The sequence below is a fragment of the Zalophus californianus genome, chromosome 10 (genome assembly GCF_009762305.2).
Source record: "Zalophus californianus isolate mZalCal1 chromosome 10, mZalCal1.pri.v2, whole genome shotgun sequence".
Classification (NCBI taxonomy): Eukaryota; Metazoa; Chordata; class Mammalia; order Carnivora; family Otariidae; genus Zalophus; species Zalophus californianus.
In genome coordinates this window covers 67,589,934-67,605,787 of record NC_045604.1, presented here as the reverse complement: position 1 = coordinate 67,605,787, position 15,854 = coordinate 67,589,934, and the positions used below count along the sequence as shown (strand labels likewise).

At 43.5% G+C, this 15,854-nt stretch overlaps 1 protein-coding gene across 6 annotated transcripts in view; it reads right to left on the bottom strand.

Moving 5' to 3' along the window:
* Positions 1-3,591: 3,591 nt before the first annotated feature.
* Positions 3,592-15,854, bottom strand: part of ENAH (ENAH actin regulator) — a 91,186-nt gene continuing 78,923 nt past the window's right edge. For 3 of the 6 annotated variants that reach the window (XM_035722278.1, XM_035722276.1, XM_035722279.1), the window contains 4 exons: positions 13,603-13,665; positions 10,110-10,188; positions 7,108-7,165; positions 3,592-6,524 (listed from right to left, as the gene is read on the bottom strand). In XM_035722278.1, coding sequence (XP_035578171.1) covers positions 6,487-6,524; positions 7,108-7,165; positions 10,110-10,188; positions 13,603-13,665 — 238 coding nt within the window. In that variant the 3' untranslated portion in view covers positions 3,592-6,486. The remainder of the gene's footprint in view (positions 6,525-7,107; positions 7,166-10,109; positions 10,189-13,602; positions 13,666-15,854) is intronic. The other 3 variants (XM_035722277.1, XM_035722280.1, XM_035722281.1) reach the window with 1 other exon arrangement.

The following is a 15,854-nucleotide window of genomic DNA, read 5'->3' as shown; positions in this document are numbered from 1 at the left end:
ACACGTCTCACGTGATCGCATGGCACGGGGTCTCTGTGAAGAGCAGCAGGGGCTTCGGGGCAGAGGGCTGTGACCAGGAGAACACGTGGACGCTGCCAAGTGGATACCCGTCATCCCCTCGGGCACCACCAGCACCTTACGTGACAGCCCTGACCTCAACGGTCACCTCGCGGATTCTCCCTTATTGTTCCCACGCAGGATGCGTGTTTCCCAGTGATTATGGTCTAAGGTTTAAAACACTTAAAAGCTGCACTTAAGATTGGAGAGAAGTCAGGGCTTTCTTCCCTTTTCTTGGATCAGAAAAGAATCAACCAACCAGCCAGTGGCCACAGAGGAAGGCGGAGGCAGACCTGGGAGGCCCCGATCCCGGGGCCCCAGGACCTCCAGCAGAGCCTGCAGGGCCTTGCGCAGATGGGGAGCTCCCGGCATCAGGCCCAGGAAAGGGCGAACGGGTGGCTTCCTCAGGAGTCCGGGAACGCTGCCCCCTTTCAGAGGCAGCACAAACCTCAAGTTCACGGTCAGCAGCTGACACCGCCCAGGGCGGGCGCGATCCGGGGAAGGAGTGGGGCTGTGAACACCGCCCACCCCATTCGGCGGATGAAACGATGCCAGGCTTCAACGTGGCTCTCTTCTGAACATCTAACCCTCCCAGCACTTTTCTCAGGGAAATCCTCCTCCCCGGAGATTCTGGGGACAAAGTCCGTGCCTCCCACAGAAGCTCCCAGGGCTGCTCTGGGCACCGCGTCAGTTCCTCACCAGTCCCACTGGCCAGTCCCCAGCGCAGCGGCGACAGCCCACCAGGAGCACAGATGCCGCTGCCGGACTCGAGGGTGCACGGGGCCAGGGAAATTCAGAGCTGCCAGGCACCTGAGGCCGTGGCAGACAGGACAGACCACGTGCGCCCCCGAGTTCACCCTGGTGGGGCGGGGTGGGGGGCAAGGAAAATCCCAAGTTGGTATTTCTCATCTAAAATATAATGAAGCACATTGAAAGACGTTTAAAATGCCATTCCTGTTTTCAAACCAGACTCACAATTTCCATGGGTGTGACTTCGGGCGCGGAGCCCTAGGAATTTTAAGAACCATTGTGAAGAAGCTGCCTGTGGCACGTGTGGCACGTGCGTCGCGAAGTGTTAGCCAAAAACCTCTTTCCCCAGCCTCTACAGACAGGAACCCAAACCCTTGAGCCTGCTGGGGATTCAATACCCTTCCCCCAAGCCTCACTTCTCGTGTAGTGCAAAGGCCCAGCAGCATGCTTCTCTGCACTTCCGCCTTCTTGGAAGAACCACCACGTATGAAAACAAACCCACCCACAGAACATTATTCGCTACGTCAGTGATTCCTTCTTCACATGTTAAAAAAAATGTTACCCACCGCTAAAGAAATCTTTCTCAGAAGCAAAGGGGAAAGAGTTCAATTTACACACGAGGAACTTGGAGGTTGCCTTGGCACAGATTTTTCATTACAGCATAAATACGAACTTAGTCCTCCAGTGAAATATGCAAGCCTTCCTAACAGTGGTCATTAAAACAGAAAGTCGTGCTCTCTCGTGTCTAGAGGCCGGTGCCCTGGTGCGTAGACTTCAGTTTAGGGAGTTTCTGGGCCACAGACACCTGTAATAATTCAAAGTCTTCACATCTATGATTTCTTCGGATTTAACAGAAATAACCAATAAATGTGGCCATCATTCCTTTACATCCTAAGTCGCTATGATCATGTCACAGACTTACCCTCTCGTAAAACCGGTTACCTTATAAAGAAAAACTACTTAGAAAGGCAGGTCAATTCACACAGCTTGTACTGGGGCAGTGTGTGAAATGTGTGTCCTTCCCAGAAGACCCCGGCGCCCAACGTTTGCTGTCGTAGCCGTTTCTTTTCTAATCAGTCTTAGACTTAAGCTGAAGGCTTCACTTTTCTAGTATTTTTAAGATGTAAAAATCTCTTGATTCTCAAAAACTCTCTAGAGACAACCTAACGGGGACACGGGAAGCCCACGGCCCATCGGGATGTTGCCCCCCCCCCGCACGGTGCTCGGTCAAGGAAGCGTCCTTCCCTGGAGGGCTGCCCGCTCTAGCATCTTTGTCAAGTGTGCTCAGACCCCGGAGAAAGCTACTCGAGTCAGTGTTCTTCACCCCGTCTGCATGGCGCCAAAGGCCCCCAGAGCACTTCGTTCACATTCACAGCTCCTTACACATGCTCCAGGTCCTGACAACTTCAAGAGCACCCGAGTATAAACACTAAATGACTTTTCAGTGACAAGTCAGAGGTATTAAGCATCAGCCCTTTGGATGCACTCTGGGGACCCCTTTCGCATCCCTTAGAGTTCTGAGGAGGCGTACGGACACAAATCCATCTTTCTAGTAAAAACAAAAACGGCACAACAACAACAGGTTTGGGGATTTGAAGTAAACGTTTTTAAGAAAGGGGACTACAAGACAGAGACATAAGGGATCAAGAGTCCCTGGAGCATTCTTTTGCACAGTGCGCTTTACGTGGTGCCGTTTTCAGGCTACAGGGTTATAAAGTTGTGACGCAGCATTCCTTGGTAAACTGTGCTCTGGAGGGTAACACTTAGAACCGAGAGGCCAACTCTTCACAATGGCACTGAAGGTACATACAGCTCTCAGGAGGCACACAAGCTGTGGCTAGGCACGTTGAAAGGTTGCAATCTGTTACTTAATTCAGTCTTTTTTTTTTTTTTTTAAGAATTTACCTAGCGTGCGCACGTAGGGACAGGGGCAGAGGGAGAAGCAGACTCCGTGCTGAGCACAGAGCCCAATGCGGGGCATGATCCCACAACCCTGAGATCATGACCTGAGCTAAAACCAAGAGTTGGGCTCAACCAACTGCACCTCCCAGGAGCCCCATGTTGCTGAATTCACTTCTGAATGCGAAGTGACTTCTGGTTTGTAGATGAACATTGTGATTTCTACGTGCAGAGGAGCACGCACCTGAGACGGCTGACATTTTTGGAGGTGTGGATGGGGATATGCTGCAGGCGCCCACGGCCAGTAGAGAGGATGATGGAGAGAACCCCGGGGTGTGGTGAAAGCGGAAAGACAGGGCTTACTGTACCTCTAATGAAGACATCAGAATTTTAACAACGGAATCCAAATCAGTCAGCTTAACAGTGCCCCTGCTCACACGAAGGCTTCATGAAATCGGCGTACGAAACACCACAGATCAGACGTTCCTGTGCTTAAAATTCAGGGCTTGCTAAGGCCCTTTCACCTGCAAACTACATAGAGGGAAACGGTAACTGTGTGAGTTCCCGTGTCTACCTGTAGAACAGAACAGTAAAATATTAAACCTCTGTCGTGCTCTTGACGGGAAGAGTAAACCACCGTGCCGAGGCGGGCCGGGGGACACACAACAGCCATTTGAAACAAACAGAGGAGACGAGACACATGATCACGTCTTCCCTCTGTTTGTGTTACTCAGTATTTTCGACTTAGGAAATCTGGAAGGAACAGTGACGAGTTGTGTAAACTTTGGGGAGTGAAGTCCTGGGCTTTTCACATTCAGAAGAACTTATTTTAGAGCCAACAGATTATTTCATAGTGTCATCTAAGCGTCACAAACAAGCAACATGTATATACTGCAAGTTTATTTCAATCACACAAACGAAGTTAGCGGTAGGAAATGTAAATGAAACAGTACGGTAAAAATAGCAGAGAACCGAAAAATCTAAAAAGGAAGCACACCTAAAGCATGAGAATCCAACATTCATTAGTGTTTCATCTTCAGTTCGGATTGACACGTGATGCTTGCAACTTGTGAACAAACTGTGAAATCACGACGATTACTCTGGAGAGATTTCAGCACCGGCGTTAAGATGTGTACATTCAGTTGGTTTGCAATGGACTGTTGGCCATTTACAGAGCGTATAGGACAGATTTGTCACGGGTCAGATCACAGTGTTGAGGAAAGAAGTGCCTTCCTGTCATCAGAAAGGACCCCCTGAACTGCACTCGGCTTCGGATACCCAGTGAGCACAGAGCACGAACACCATCGGCAGGACGGGCTCCAAGGAACATCACCTGCTAAGGAAAGTCACCTAAGCTTCTGCTTCCCGTTTTAGTTACTGAAATCTCTAACGATGACAAAACTGTCCCATAGGACAGTAAATGTGTACAGTGATTGGGAAGAACACGTTTAGCGATCCGGACGAACGTACACTGATGGAACACGCTGTGACCCAGCACTGGCTCTGCCCTGTCACGCAGACATCCTGGGAGAATCGGGCCAAGGCACGAGACACCGAGTGCATACAACAGCTCCTCACTCAGATCCAGCGTGTTGCTCTAGTCTTTTCTCTGACTTTGGACCACTTGTACCCAGTATTCTATCCTACTAGAGACTAACTTCACCGACAAAATCAAGTGATTTCTCACCAGATTTATAGGGGACATGAGCATTTATACCATCCAAGTGTTTGCATAATCGAAAGGACAATAATAAAGATCAAAGTGCCTCCGATTTCTTTTAGAAGACAGGACTTTAGAGGCTTGCTGCAGCTTGAATGCCTTTCCTACTACTGCCTGACGATGAATGGTGGATACAAAACTGTACATGTGAATTATGATAGCTCATCCATCACAGATTAATCTAAAACTGAAGTCTCTACAGAAACAGGAACTATTTTAACAAGGAAAACAATTCCCTCACTCAAACCTTTTTTGAATGGTAAACTATGCTACCGACAAGCTCTGTCTGACCAACTGAGGTTACAAAATCTAGAAAGCAGATGAAAATGGATTATTTCTTCAAAATTTTAGTAAAACTTCAGATAATCAAAGATTTCAAAGCAAATATGGCACATAACTGAAGCATAAATCAAGATGGAGCCTGGAGAATTTGTGATTTCCTAAATTAAAAAAAAAAAAATCTACCATTGCAACATATAGAATTTCTCCCCTATTTTAATCTTCACGAGTTTCCAGGAGAAGGGCGTGGGCTACATGTGCACACACATACGTGCACAGCACGTGCACACCCATGTGGGGGTGAGTGGACCACCTAAGTCCTTCTTCCCACCACCTGAGTCCTGCTCGGTCATGACAAGAGAACCACGCAGAGCCCCTCACTGGTCCCCTCTGCCACGTGGTGTCTATGACCTCAGTTGCTGTGGACATCGCTACTCCGTGTGTTTCCATGTAACAAAATTCAAAAGCAGCTTCCTGGTCAGGAACATGTACCTGAACACCTGTCCAACTGCAGGGCACCTAGGTAGTAAATAACTGCCAAATTCAGGGATCGAATTTTCAAGTTCCACAGTACGATGTAATCCATGTGAAGCTCAGAATCATGTTTCAGACCACTGAAATTACTCAAGTTAAAATACGAACAGCTGAAGACATGATGTAAAAGATTGAGAACTTGGTTCTGCTAACATATTTACCAATTAAAGTCACAAAATGTCCTCATTAGTATTCATGCAGGTCGTTGAGAAAACAAAGACAGTGCAGAAATGAACTTTAAAAGAAAAAATGATTCCTTCCTTTCCTCCCACCCCCCCTACAGACTCTACAAAAGGTTTTCCCTGGGACCAGGCCTTGAAAAGGCCACTACGTATTAGTGGGACATGCATTACTGTCTGCAATTAAAAAAGCTAACTTTGTGGTGGTTGTAATTACATTATAAAAATGTCCACATGCATAAATCTAAAAAAGGTTGAAAACCTACAGTAAGTCTACAATATATTGTTTTACATTTGACCACTGGTGTGTATTATGTAGGAGTCAGAGATTTGGTAAAGCATTTTAACAATTTAGGAAGGCATCTAAATCTTTAAATTCTGGACGATTTTTATGTTTTAATCTACAAAATTGCATGAAGGCTAACTCGAGAGACTTCCTATCATTCTAAAATTCCTCAAGCCAGACAAATCATTTTTAAGACACTTTCTTATAAATATCACCCTTGGAAAGCACATACAATTCCATTTGTTGCACATTTTAGGATCTTAACCTACACAGGGCTGATCTCCATTCCTCACGGAATATCAAATGTGATAGGAAGACAAACCTGAGAGAAACATTTACAATACAATAGTGTAACTTGCTCAATTCTTTGTCAGCACTCTCTGAAAACAAACTTCTTAAGCCTTTCTCCTCTTTATTTTAGCAATGGATTGTGAAAAACGTGCGATTTTGTCTTGACATGAAAATATTTCAATGCACGGCGATCTTGCCTGATGGGTTTAGTATTTTCTGCATAACTATTGAACAGGAATTCGCATCCAGCTCTTCCATCCTATTGAAAAGGTCAGAAAAAAGCAGCAAACTGGGAGGGAAATAGCTTATCGCCAGAGTAACAGCGTCTGAAGGCTTGCGAGGATGTTGGTTTTCCTCCTTCCGATTGTTTGTCTCCACTGTCTTCATCACAGCTCACAAATGTAGGGGTTTGTTGTTGTTAACAGCTGTTGTTCGCAGGGGTCTTTCTCTTTTCTCCAGACTAAAGTCCTATTCCTCCTCGACTCGTCTCTCTACGCAGAATTGGACTTGCTCAGTTCTTGCCTGATCGCTGGGCACGAAAAGGAAACGTTATTTCAAGTCAATACAGCGATGAGGTAAAATCAATGAGTGATTCACTCCTAAGAAATCTCAGTGGCTGTCTTCAAACTCCCAGTAATAAAGAGACAAACGGACCCTGAATCTTACACTGCGCAGACCTGTGCTTTCTTGATACAAAGACGATACTGATTTATGTATGTGCAGGCGCACATTCACACACACACTTTCTCATTCGTGCTCTCCCTTTCGTGTGCAAAATGACAACACGGACTCTGTGGGCTCAGAGTCCACAGAGAAGGCAGCGAGGTGGGACACGAGGCCAGAGACGGGCCCATCCGCCGGGACTTCCATCTGACACTACTCAACCCCTGACACAAAGGGACGTCGTTCGTTCCTATTTTCACAAATAACTTCCACCGTAAGAAGGAGAGGGCTCCTCCCTGACATCCTAAGCCAAGTGAAGGGCAGGATACTATGTAAAAGTAATTGTTTTATGCCCTCAAGTAATAAACTGGTTCTTTCTTTATGTGCATTTCCTTAAAAAGGGGTATTCTCAAACATTACAGGAATAGCAAATCTGTTCATATACTCACCATCAATGAGCTCTTCTTTTAGCTTTGTTAGTTCTTTTCTCATTTCATCTAAAATGTCCTAAAATATTAGAGAAACACATCAGGAATACAGAAAAAAAAATTACCACTATATACATTCTTGGTCATACAGAATTTTAAGAATATACGAAGTTTGATGAATGGTCTGCGTTGCCGGAGTCCCTCCCAGACAAGGCTGTCTTAGAGCAGACTGGGCAATGATTCTATTTTAACAGTCTTCCCAGCCTTTGCTTATTGTAGACGAGCAAAACATGAAACATTAGAATGCTATGCCATCCAGTGAAAGGTAGGATTCAGGTAATTTCTAGAACAGGAATAGCTCTGCTTTCAACCTCGTCTTCTTGGAGCAGTCTGAAAGATGGCCCGTAATGAAATTTCAAGGAACAGGAGAAGTAAACTAGACGAGCAGATCCTGGCCAATCTGTGATCTGGTTTGAAGTATGGGATTCCTTAGGAATAACACCACAGCTGCCAAACCGTGCTTTTAGGAGTCCGAGACTCCCCTGGAGCGGCCTCACAGGCTGCCCTAACGGGTAGGACGAGGGTGGCTGGGCCCCTGCTGGACCTACATGGTCCGATCCGATGTGGCAGACACAGCCGCACACAGCCACCAAGCACCCGAGACGCAGCCAGTGTGAAATGAGATGTGTTGCCGGGGGGGGGGGGGGGGGGGGGGGGGAAAACACACACCAGATTTCAAAGACTTAGCGTGAAGAAAATAACGTGTAATAATGAGTAATTTTAAAACAGTGATTACTATTGAAATATTATTTTAATTATATTAAGTTAAATAAAATATATTAAAATGAATTTCACCTATTTCTCTTCATTTAATATGGCTACTAGAAATGTTACAGTACTTATGTGATCCCTATTTGTATTCTGATTTAATAGTTCTAGATTCTCCTTCCTCCATGAAAACCACTCCACCTTCAAATATTTTGCAAAATCTGTTTTTGTAAGTTCATTTTGAAATAATGACATTTGAAATAAGGACAACCACCCTACCCCGAACCAAACTTAAAAAAAAATCACTAAGAACAGGGGCTCCTGGGTGGCTCAGTCAGTTGAGTGTCTGACTCTTGATTTTGGCTTGGGTCACGCTCAGGTCACACTCAGCCTTGTGAGATCGAGCCCTGCGTCCAGCTCCGGGCTGGGAATGCAGCCTGCTTGGGACTCTCTGTCTCCCTCTCCCTGTGCCCCTCCCCACCCCAAATTACCAAGAACAATGTCACATGCCAGCTAAAAGGGCTTTGACAAGGTGATGTAATCTGAAGAATAACACCTCCCCTTTGGATGGATTACTTTCCAATATGTGACCTTCTTTATTACTGCACACCTCAGGTAAAATTAAATCGCTCTATTTAAGATTCATTTTCTTAAAAAGCTTTTCATGTTTAAAATAAGGTTGAAACTATCAATTAGTATAACTCCTCAACTTTACCAATGACGAAACAAGCACAGAAATTATTAGTACAAACTATCAGATATCCTTATTCAAATTATTAAAAGCAGCCCTAACAGGAAACCTTTCCTCTCTTCTCCACTACTTCAGATAGCCAAGAATTTACCACGTTTTCAAGTGTGTGCAAGCGTCCACTTTAAAGTGTTTCTCAAGAAAAGAAAGCCATGTTTAATATACAGGAAAATTAGGGCCTGATTATCAATGACCTCAAGCTTCCTTTCCAAACTATATAACTCAATTTAACTTTTCAAATAGCTTTGCAGTATAAAAATTGGATTTATCTGAAATTATTGTTAGTATTTCTCCCTTTAATTCATATTTGACTTTAATTTTGAACTCCTATGACTGTAACATGCTTGGTCCCTTTTTGAGCCCCCAGACATCTGGTAGCATTTAAACAAAGGAGTGACAGCACAGGGAACACAGGCTTTGAGGAAAGACCTCAGGGCTCTGATCCTGACTCAGCTACTGACCGAGCTGCGGGACTGAGCCATGGAATGAACGCCGCAGAACCTGGGTATAAGCACTGCCTGACCGGCCCCCCAACGAGGGCGAGAAGGCAGCACCGTGCTAGGAGCCCAGCCAGCACCTGGCCCGCATGCCCGCCGGCGGGTCAGTACAAGGCTGCGACGGGAGTGGTGTGGGTCACTGTTCTTAGAGGCCCCCAGGGTGCGGGGCCAGAAGCCCCAGGCCATCCTGCTCGCTGCAACAAACCTGGGTTCAGGTCCGCGAAACTGACCACTGTCTTACTAATGAGGTGTGTACACTGGGCCCTCCCTTTAAGTTTTTTTTAACACTACCAATTTTGTTTTTAATTATTTTACCTCTTCTGGGAATAAAATATTTTAAAGCCCCACACATCTTCTCAGCTATCACTCCTTCCCTTTTCTTGTTTGAGTACCTACGTGTGTAATGCAGAGGTATCCAAAATATGGACAAGATCCTTTCCTTTTTCACCATTCAGGATTCAATACTCTCATTTTTGATTCCTTAATGACTACGGGGCCCTCCCCAACACTACAGATTTATATACTTCTGTAATATTTTCTTAGCATACATTCTTAGAAGTGAAATTGCTGGGTTCAAAGGTAAGATACTTATTTTTAAGGCTTGTGATCTGTTTTCTCAACTGCTTCTAGGAAATGAAAGTATACGAGAGTGCCCACTTCCCTCACGTTCTTGCCAAAACCAGATTCGCTGGGTCCATTTTTGCCAACGGTAAGCGGAAAGTGCAACCCCATTTTCCTTCTACAATTATACACCACGCACTGACATTTAAAGTTTGTATTATACCGTTAAGTCACCTGCCCCCACTCTCCACCACCGCTGGAACTTTACGTGAACACACTGACCCAAAAAATGAAGATTTGAAAAAAACAATACAGTAGTCATATCACTGTTTCATTTGCATAAAGACCTAAACTCTATATTCTTTTCCAGTACATTCACCACCCGTCAAATGCCAGCACACCAGACATTTTCCCAGAGACGCCAGCGCATGTGGAGGGAAAGCGCCTACCTGCTTCAGCCTGTCGTAGTCTAGCCCCTCCGTCTGGACGCCGTTGGCACTGGGCTGTGATGAAGGTGCAGATTTTGGTCTGTACAAATGGAATTTCCAGGACAGGTAAACAACACTTGGGATGTTTAAGAGTTTACAAAAAATTGCAAATTTACCAACCCGACACCAGGTTTCAGTACTTAAAACACAGATGTTAAAAAAAGTTAATTGTCAAAGTTGCAGGACTGATTAGAACAGAAAACAAAGTATTTTTCACTTTGCTCAATGTTTCCAGTTACTTGTAAACAAATCAGACAACGGTTGACGGGATGAAGACGCTTCTTCAGTAAAGGGCAGAGGAGCGCATTCTCTGCGCAGGAGGTGGGAAACGGGATCGTGTGCAGCACGCTGACGGAGACAAGACACGCCAGACCAGCTGCGACACTGAGGCCTGAGGAGTGCAATCTCGTTCTTCTGAAAGTGTGCAGAGCCTACTAAACATCTGGCAGACCAACCACTGAGATGCATCAGTTTACAAATTCAATGCCTTGGTTTATGGGATAAAACCATTTGAGTAATAAGCATGATTCATTCTATGTGTTTCATGCCATTTCAAGCATCCAAATAAATAAGAATGCTGGGGAAATAATTAAAAGTATATTCATATCCCCTTGGCTATGTGGCTGTTTCCAGACTAGTTTTTATGGAGATGCCATCTGAATGATGTGTTTACAACTACTTTTGTTTAAAAAAAAAAAAAAATAGGGCTCCTGGGTGGCTCAGTTAGTTAAGCGTCTGACTCTCGGTTTCAGCTTGGGGTTGTGATCTCAAGAGTCGCGGGACTGAGCCCCATGTGGGGTTCCACACTCAGTGGGGAGTCTGCTTGGGATTCTCTCTCTCCCTTTCCTTCTGCCCCTCCCCCACATGCACGTGCTCTAATAAATAAATCTTTTAAAAAAAAAAAAAGGAGGGGCGCCTGGGTGGCTCAGTCATTAAGCATCTGCCTTCAGCTCAGGTCGTGATCCCGGGGTCCTGGGATCGAGCCCCACATTGGGCTCCCTGCTCAGTGGGAGGCCTGCTTCTCCCTCTCCACTCCCTCTGCTTGTGTTCCCTCTCTGTCTCTGTGTCAAATAAATAAAATCTTTAAAAAAAAAAAAAGGAAATGCCACACAGAAGCAGTTTGCCAATTATTACTACACATTCAGAAGTTTAGCTTCTATTAAAAATTCTACACGAAGAATAAGTGTTAGAAATTAGGTGTATTTTAAGCAAAAGTTTCAATATCAAATAAACCAATCATGGCTCCTCTCCAATTCCGGCAAGTAGAGGAAATCCCAGGGGAAAATCTAGAGTCTTAACTGGGCACTCCTCTATGTTCTGGTTCAGTATGGTAAGTGGCTACACTTTGAGGACCACAACTTGGTGCAGATAAAAACTATCAGCTGAGTCACGTGTCTTCAGGTCTGCAGAGGACCAACATCACAAATCTGAACCAAAACTCGGTACGCACAGTAACTTTTCCAAGTTATGATTTCATAACTCTTACAAGGCATATTATACTCCAAACCCACAGGCATTGTTTGTGAAAATGAAATACTGAGCTAATCTGCTTTCATATCAAACACATGGCTGCTTAACAAGTTGTCACGTAAAGCAAGTCAACCAGTTTTATTTTATGAGATCTCTGCTGCCCTGCTTGGATGAACCAGGGAAAACAACTTTCAGAAAACTTCACTCAGTAAGCCCTGAGCTAGGCACGGGGGCGGGGGGGTGGTGGGGGAGACTTACTTACAGGACATATCTCCTTTCCTCTAGAGAGGATACACCTTCTCCCTTTGCTGAGGGACCAGCTGCATCCCCCAGTCACGGAGGAGGTACTGAGAGCCACGGCAGACAAGGCAGGTGTCCTGGGCACAGGCCGATCTGGGGAACACCCCTGACGGTCCACACGCTGCGTTTTATTTACCCACGCTCTCTGTTCCTGCTCGCCAGACTGACACTCCTAATTACTCTGCTTTTCTTTCATTTTTCACATTTAAGTGGTATAACCAGTGAATGCTTTTCTCCCAGGTTATAAAATGAACATCCCCAACATTCACACGAGCAACTGTAGTCCGCTAATTAACTGGCAGTATGTTATGAATATATCCATACTTATTAAACAATACAACACATTATTGTTACATAATAAACAATAGAGGAAACATGCAATTAAGAAATTTTAATTCATGCTAACATGCAATCCACCACCACCACCACCACCACCACCATGATAATTAACTAAAGGGGGGAACTTTTCATACTGAAGGAAAGAAGTAATCACCACTTTTTTAAAAAAGGTTTATCAACATTATTCTATCACAGGGCCCTACGTGGGAAAGCAGCAAGAGAAGTGAGAAGATTAACAACAGAAAATCTCATTAAATGCTATTTTCCTATGTACTAGCAAACTTTCCAAGTAAGTCTTTTGGTGATGATTAAACCACCTGGAAAAAAGCAGGAAAAATGATTTCATGCGTGTAATATAAACATTTTATGCAGATTTAACTGGCTGACAAACTTATCAAATATTTTAATCATCAATGGCATGAAAGTAATTTGGCCAAATACAGTCTGCACAACCCCTGACTCACAGACACCCATCCATATACTATTTAAGTCATGTTCCCAGGAGACTTGGTGTGTATATTTAAAAATAGGTGCATATGATAACATGGGCAAACCTCGGTGACTTGTAACCTATGAGTTTTCACCATAATCAATAACAAAGTATGAGGCCTTCCCAGAGATTTCTGTGTTACCTCTCAACAGCTGCCTATCAAATAACTACCACAATATTTAAAGTCCCTGTTCCTCCAAATCAGTTCTAAATATAAGCTTAAACACTTGAGAACTTTTAAAAAATTGTCAATTTCTTTAATTAAGAAGGAAATACATGGTTCTTAATTTTCTTAATTAAAAAATGGTATTAACAGGACTCATCCTGGAAAACCACGTGCCCAGGACAGGAGACGTCAGATTGGTATAAAGGCACACAATCTGCTGCAACGGACGGACGAGACACGGATGTTCGTCCAGGAATCCACTTTTCACAAGTGTGGCTGTAATGTAGTCCTGTGTTCCACTAACACACAGTACAAATCTTCTCTACCTTTTAAAGGCTTTGTCTCAAGCTTCTAAGGAGAAAAGCCTTCAGAAGAAAATGCAAAAGCTGCCAAGTGGCTGAAGACACAAGGGGCCTCAGACCCCACTCTGGCCTTGCTGGTGTGTCCACCACTCACAGGTACCCTGATCCGACTAGAAAATGAAGGCAAGGGAATGAACCCTACTAACTTTTCTACTTAAAATCTTAGTGTTTTTTCAAAATTGCTCTAAATAAAGCTAATATGAAAGATTCGATCTTCCTCAAGTATCTCCCCTTGTGGTGATTACCAATCCAGGTAGAAAAAGCTCAGCCCTATCCTCAACATGTTATTTCGAAGTCTCAAACCACAAAGTCACATCAGGATGATACCTGTGTAATGAATCATAGGACCTGTTGTCAAAAACAATCTGATTTTTCCTTGGAGAATCCCGTCTATGAAGGGGAAAAACCATTTAAAGGGAAATACAATAGAGCTTTTAAAAAATAATTCGCACTATGTTCCTGTTTTATAGATTTGTAGTCACAGCAAAACAATGAAAGGAGTCCATTAACCTTAAAACAATAGTTTTTTTCCCCAATACAAAAGAAGATACTTGGACACTAATTCTGGTTATGTAAGATACTCATTTGACAATTACAGAGAACAGAAAGGAAATCGTGGCACAATGACCACTTTTAGAGACTGCAGACATATAGTAAAAGCTGCTACACAAAGTATCAATAAGTATCAAAAATCACTGTAGTTTGAAGTACGCAAAATTAACTCTTCTCAGAAAGAAAGCATGGAAACTCTTTTTCTACCTTGAATATCAGATCTGTGCGCTCTTACTGAAAACCATACGAGAACTCACAAATTTTCCAATGGGACATTCCAATCATAGTTTCAGGTAATTTTAATGACAACATTTTTGCTTTTACCCTACTATCTGGCATCTTCGCTTAATAAATAGAGCATAATGCAGTACACCTTGTGTGTATGACAGGGTACTGATCCATCCTATCACTAACATAACCTCGACATGGACATTCCTAAGAGAAAGGGGTACTTTCACCACCACAAAAGGATGAGGTGCGCTTCAATAAAAACAAAACATCAAGTGGCCGTATTAGGAACAGGGGAGAAAACTTGGGATGAAAAGCCATCCAGTTTAGTCCTTCCAACATACTTTTAAAATCTTTCATGGCTTAAAACTGCTTGGGGTGAAACTTTAAGACATGTATCACTGGCTGGATCACATCTATCGAAAGGTATATGAGGGGCGCCTGGGTGGTTCAGGCACTAAGCGTCTGCCTTCAGCTCAGGACACGATCCCAGAGTTCTGGGATCGAACCCCCGCATCGGGCTCCCCGCTCAGCGGGAAGCCTGCTTCTCCCTCTCCCGCTCCCCCTGCTTGTGTTCCCTCTCTCGCTGTGTGTCTCTCTGTCAAATAAATAAATAAAATCTTTAAAAAAGAAAAAAGGGTATATGAGTGGTCAGGAAACGACGGCGTTTCCAAATTTCCATTTCAGGAAAGGAGAAGAAAACCACCCACCAGAGCAGAACACCATAACGATACGCTACTAGATAATAAGAACCAATATTTGGTTAATCTACAGAAAAGTCTTTTTTAAATGGTGACTTTCAGAACACTTATTAAACTTCCTTTAGAAGTGTGAAAAATCTTTCAAAGAATATTTTTTAAATGAATCCCAAACACACCAAGGAACTTTTATTCCATTTGGAGAACCTATTTCATGTCCCTCCATGGACTTAGGGTTCACTTCAGGCTCACTATGGAACCCGTATCAGTAAGGTACGGATGAAGAGTAGACACAAAGAGAAAAATTCTTCCCGTCCCATTTATGTCTTCAAAAGATACATGGGACATCACTGTTCTGTTCTCTGATATGTCCTTAATAAATCAGGTTTCAAAATGTGCTCGTGGAGAAAATCTATAAAAACTACCAAAGACGCATTGGAAGGCCACATCAATCAGGTATCTGATAAACACAAATGTGCAATTTTTCTACTCTATTGAGAAAACATGTCCACCAAAAGCAATTCCTGCATTTTCTCCTAAAATCAAACACATTTATCTTATAGTCACTGAGAAACTAAAAGCTTCTATACAGTCAAAAAGGCATTGAAGAACTTAAATAACTGTGTCATCACCGAATCTTTCCTACCAGAACAAAGAACCACATAAAAACAAATCTAAATTTAGATTTAGGCTAACACTGAACAGATTTGTGGCAATGTGAGGTCTGTCCTTGTATTTTTCTATTAGAGTCAAGTTTGCTTTTGAAGAGGTAAAAATAGAGCAAACACAACTCAGAAAGAAAAGGCCAAAAACTTTTTAGTCTCTAAACACACACTTTTTTTCTGGAAAAAAATATAAGTCCTTTAAACTGTCTCATAAATCCAGAAAAAGTTTCATCTATGTACAAGACCTGAGATACAAATTTAGTATGACAATAAAATATGCCTAAGAAACGCTGAATTTGCTAAGACCATGCCTCATGGCCACTGGTAGAAATTCACTAGTCTTGTTTCTGGGCACTCTCTTTTCTGAGTTGATTATAACTACAAGTTTCAACTGAGACAGAAGTCAATCTTTCTACTTCACAAATTCAAAACTTCA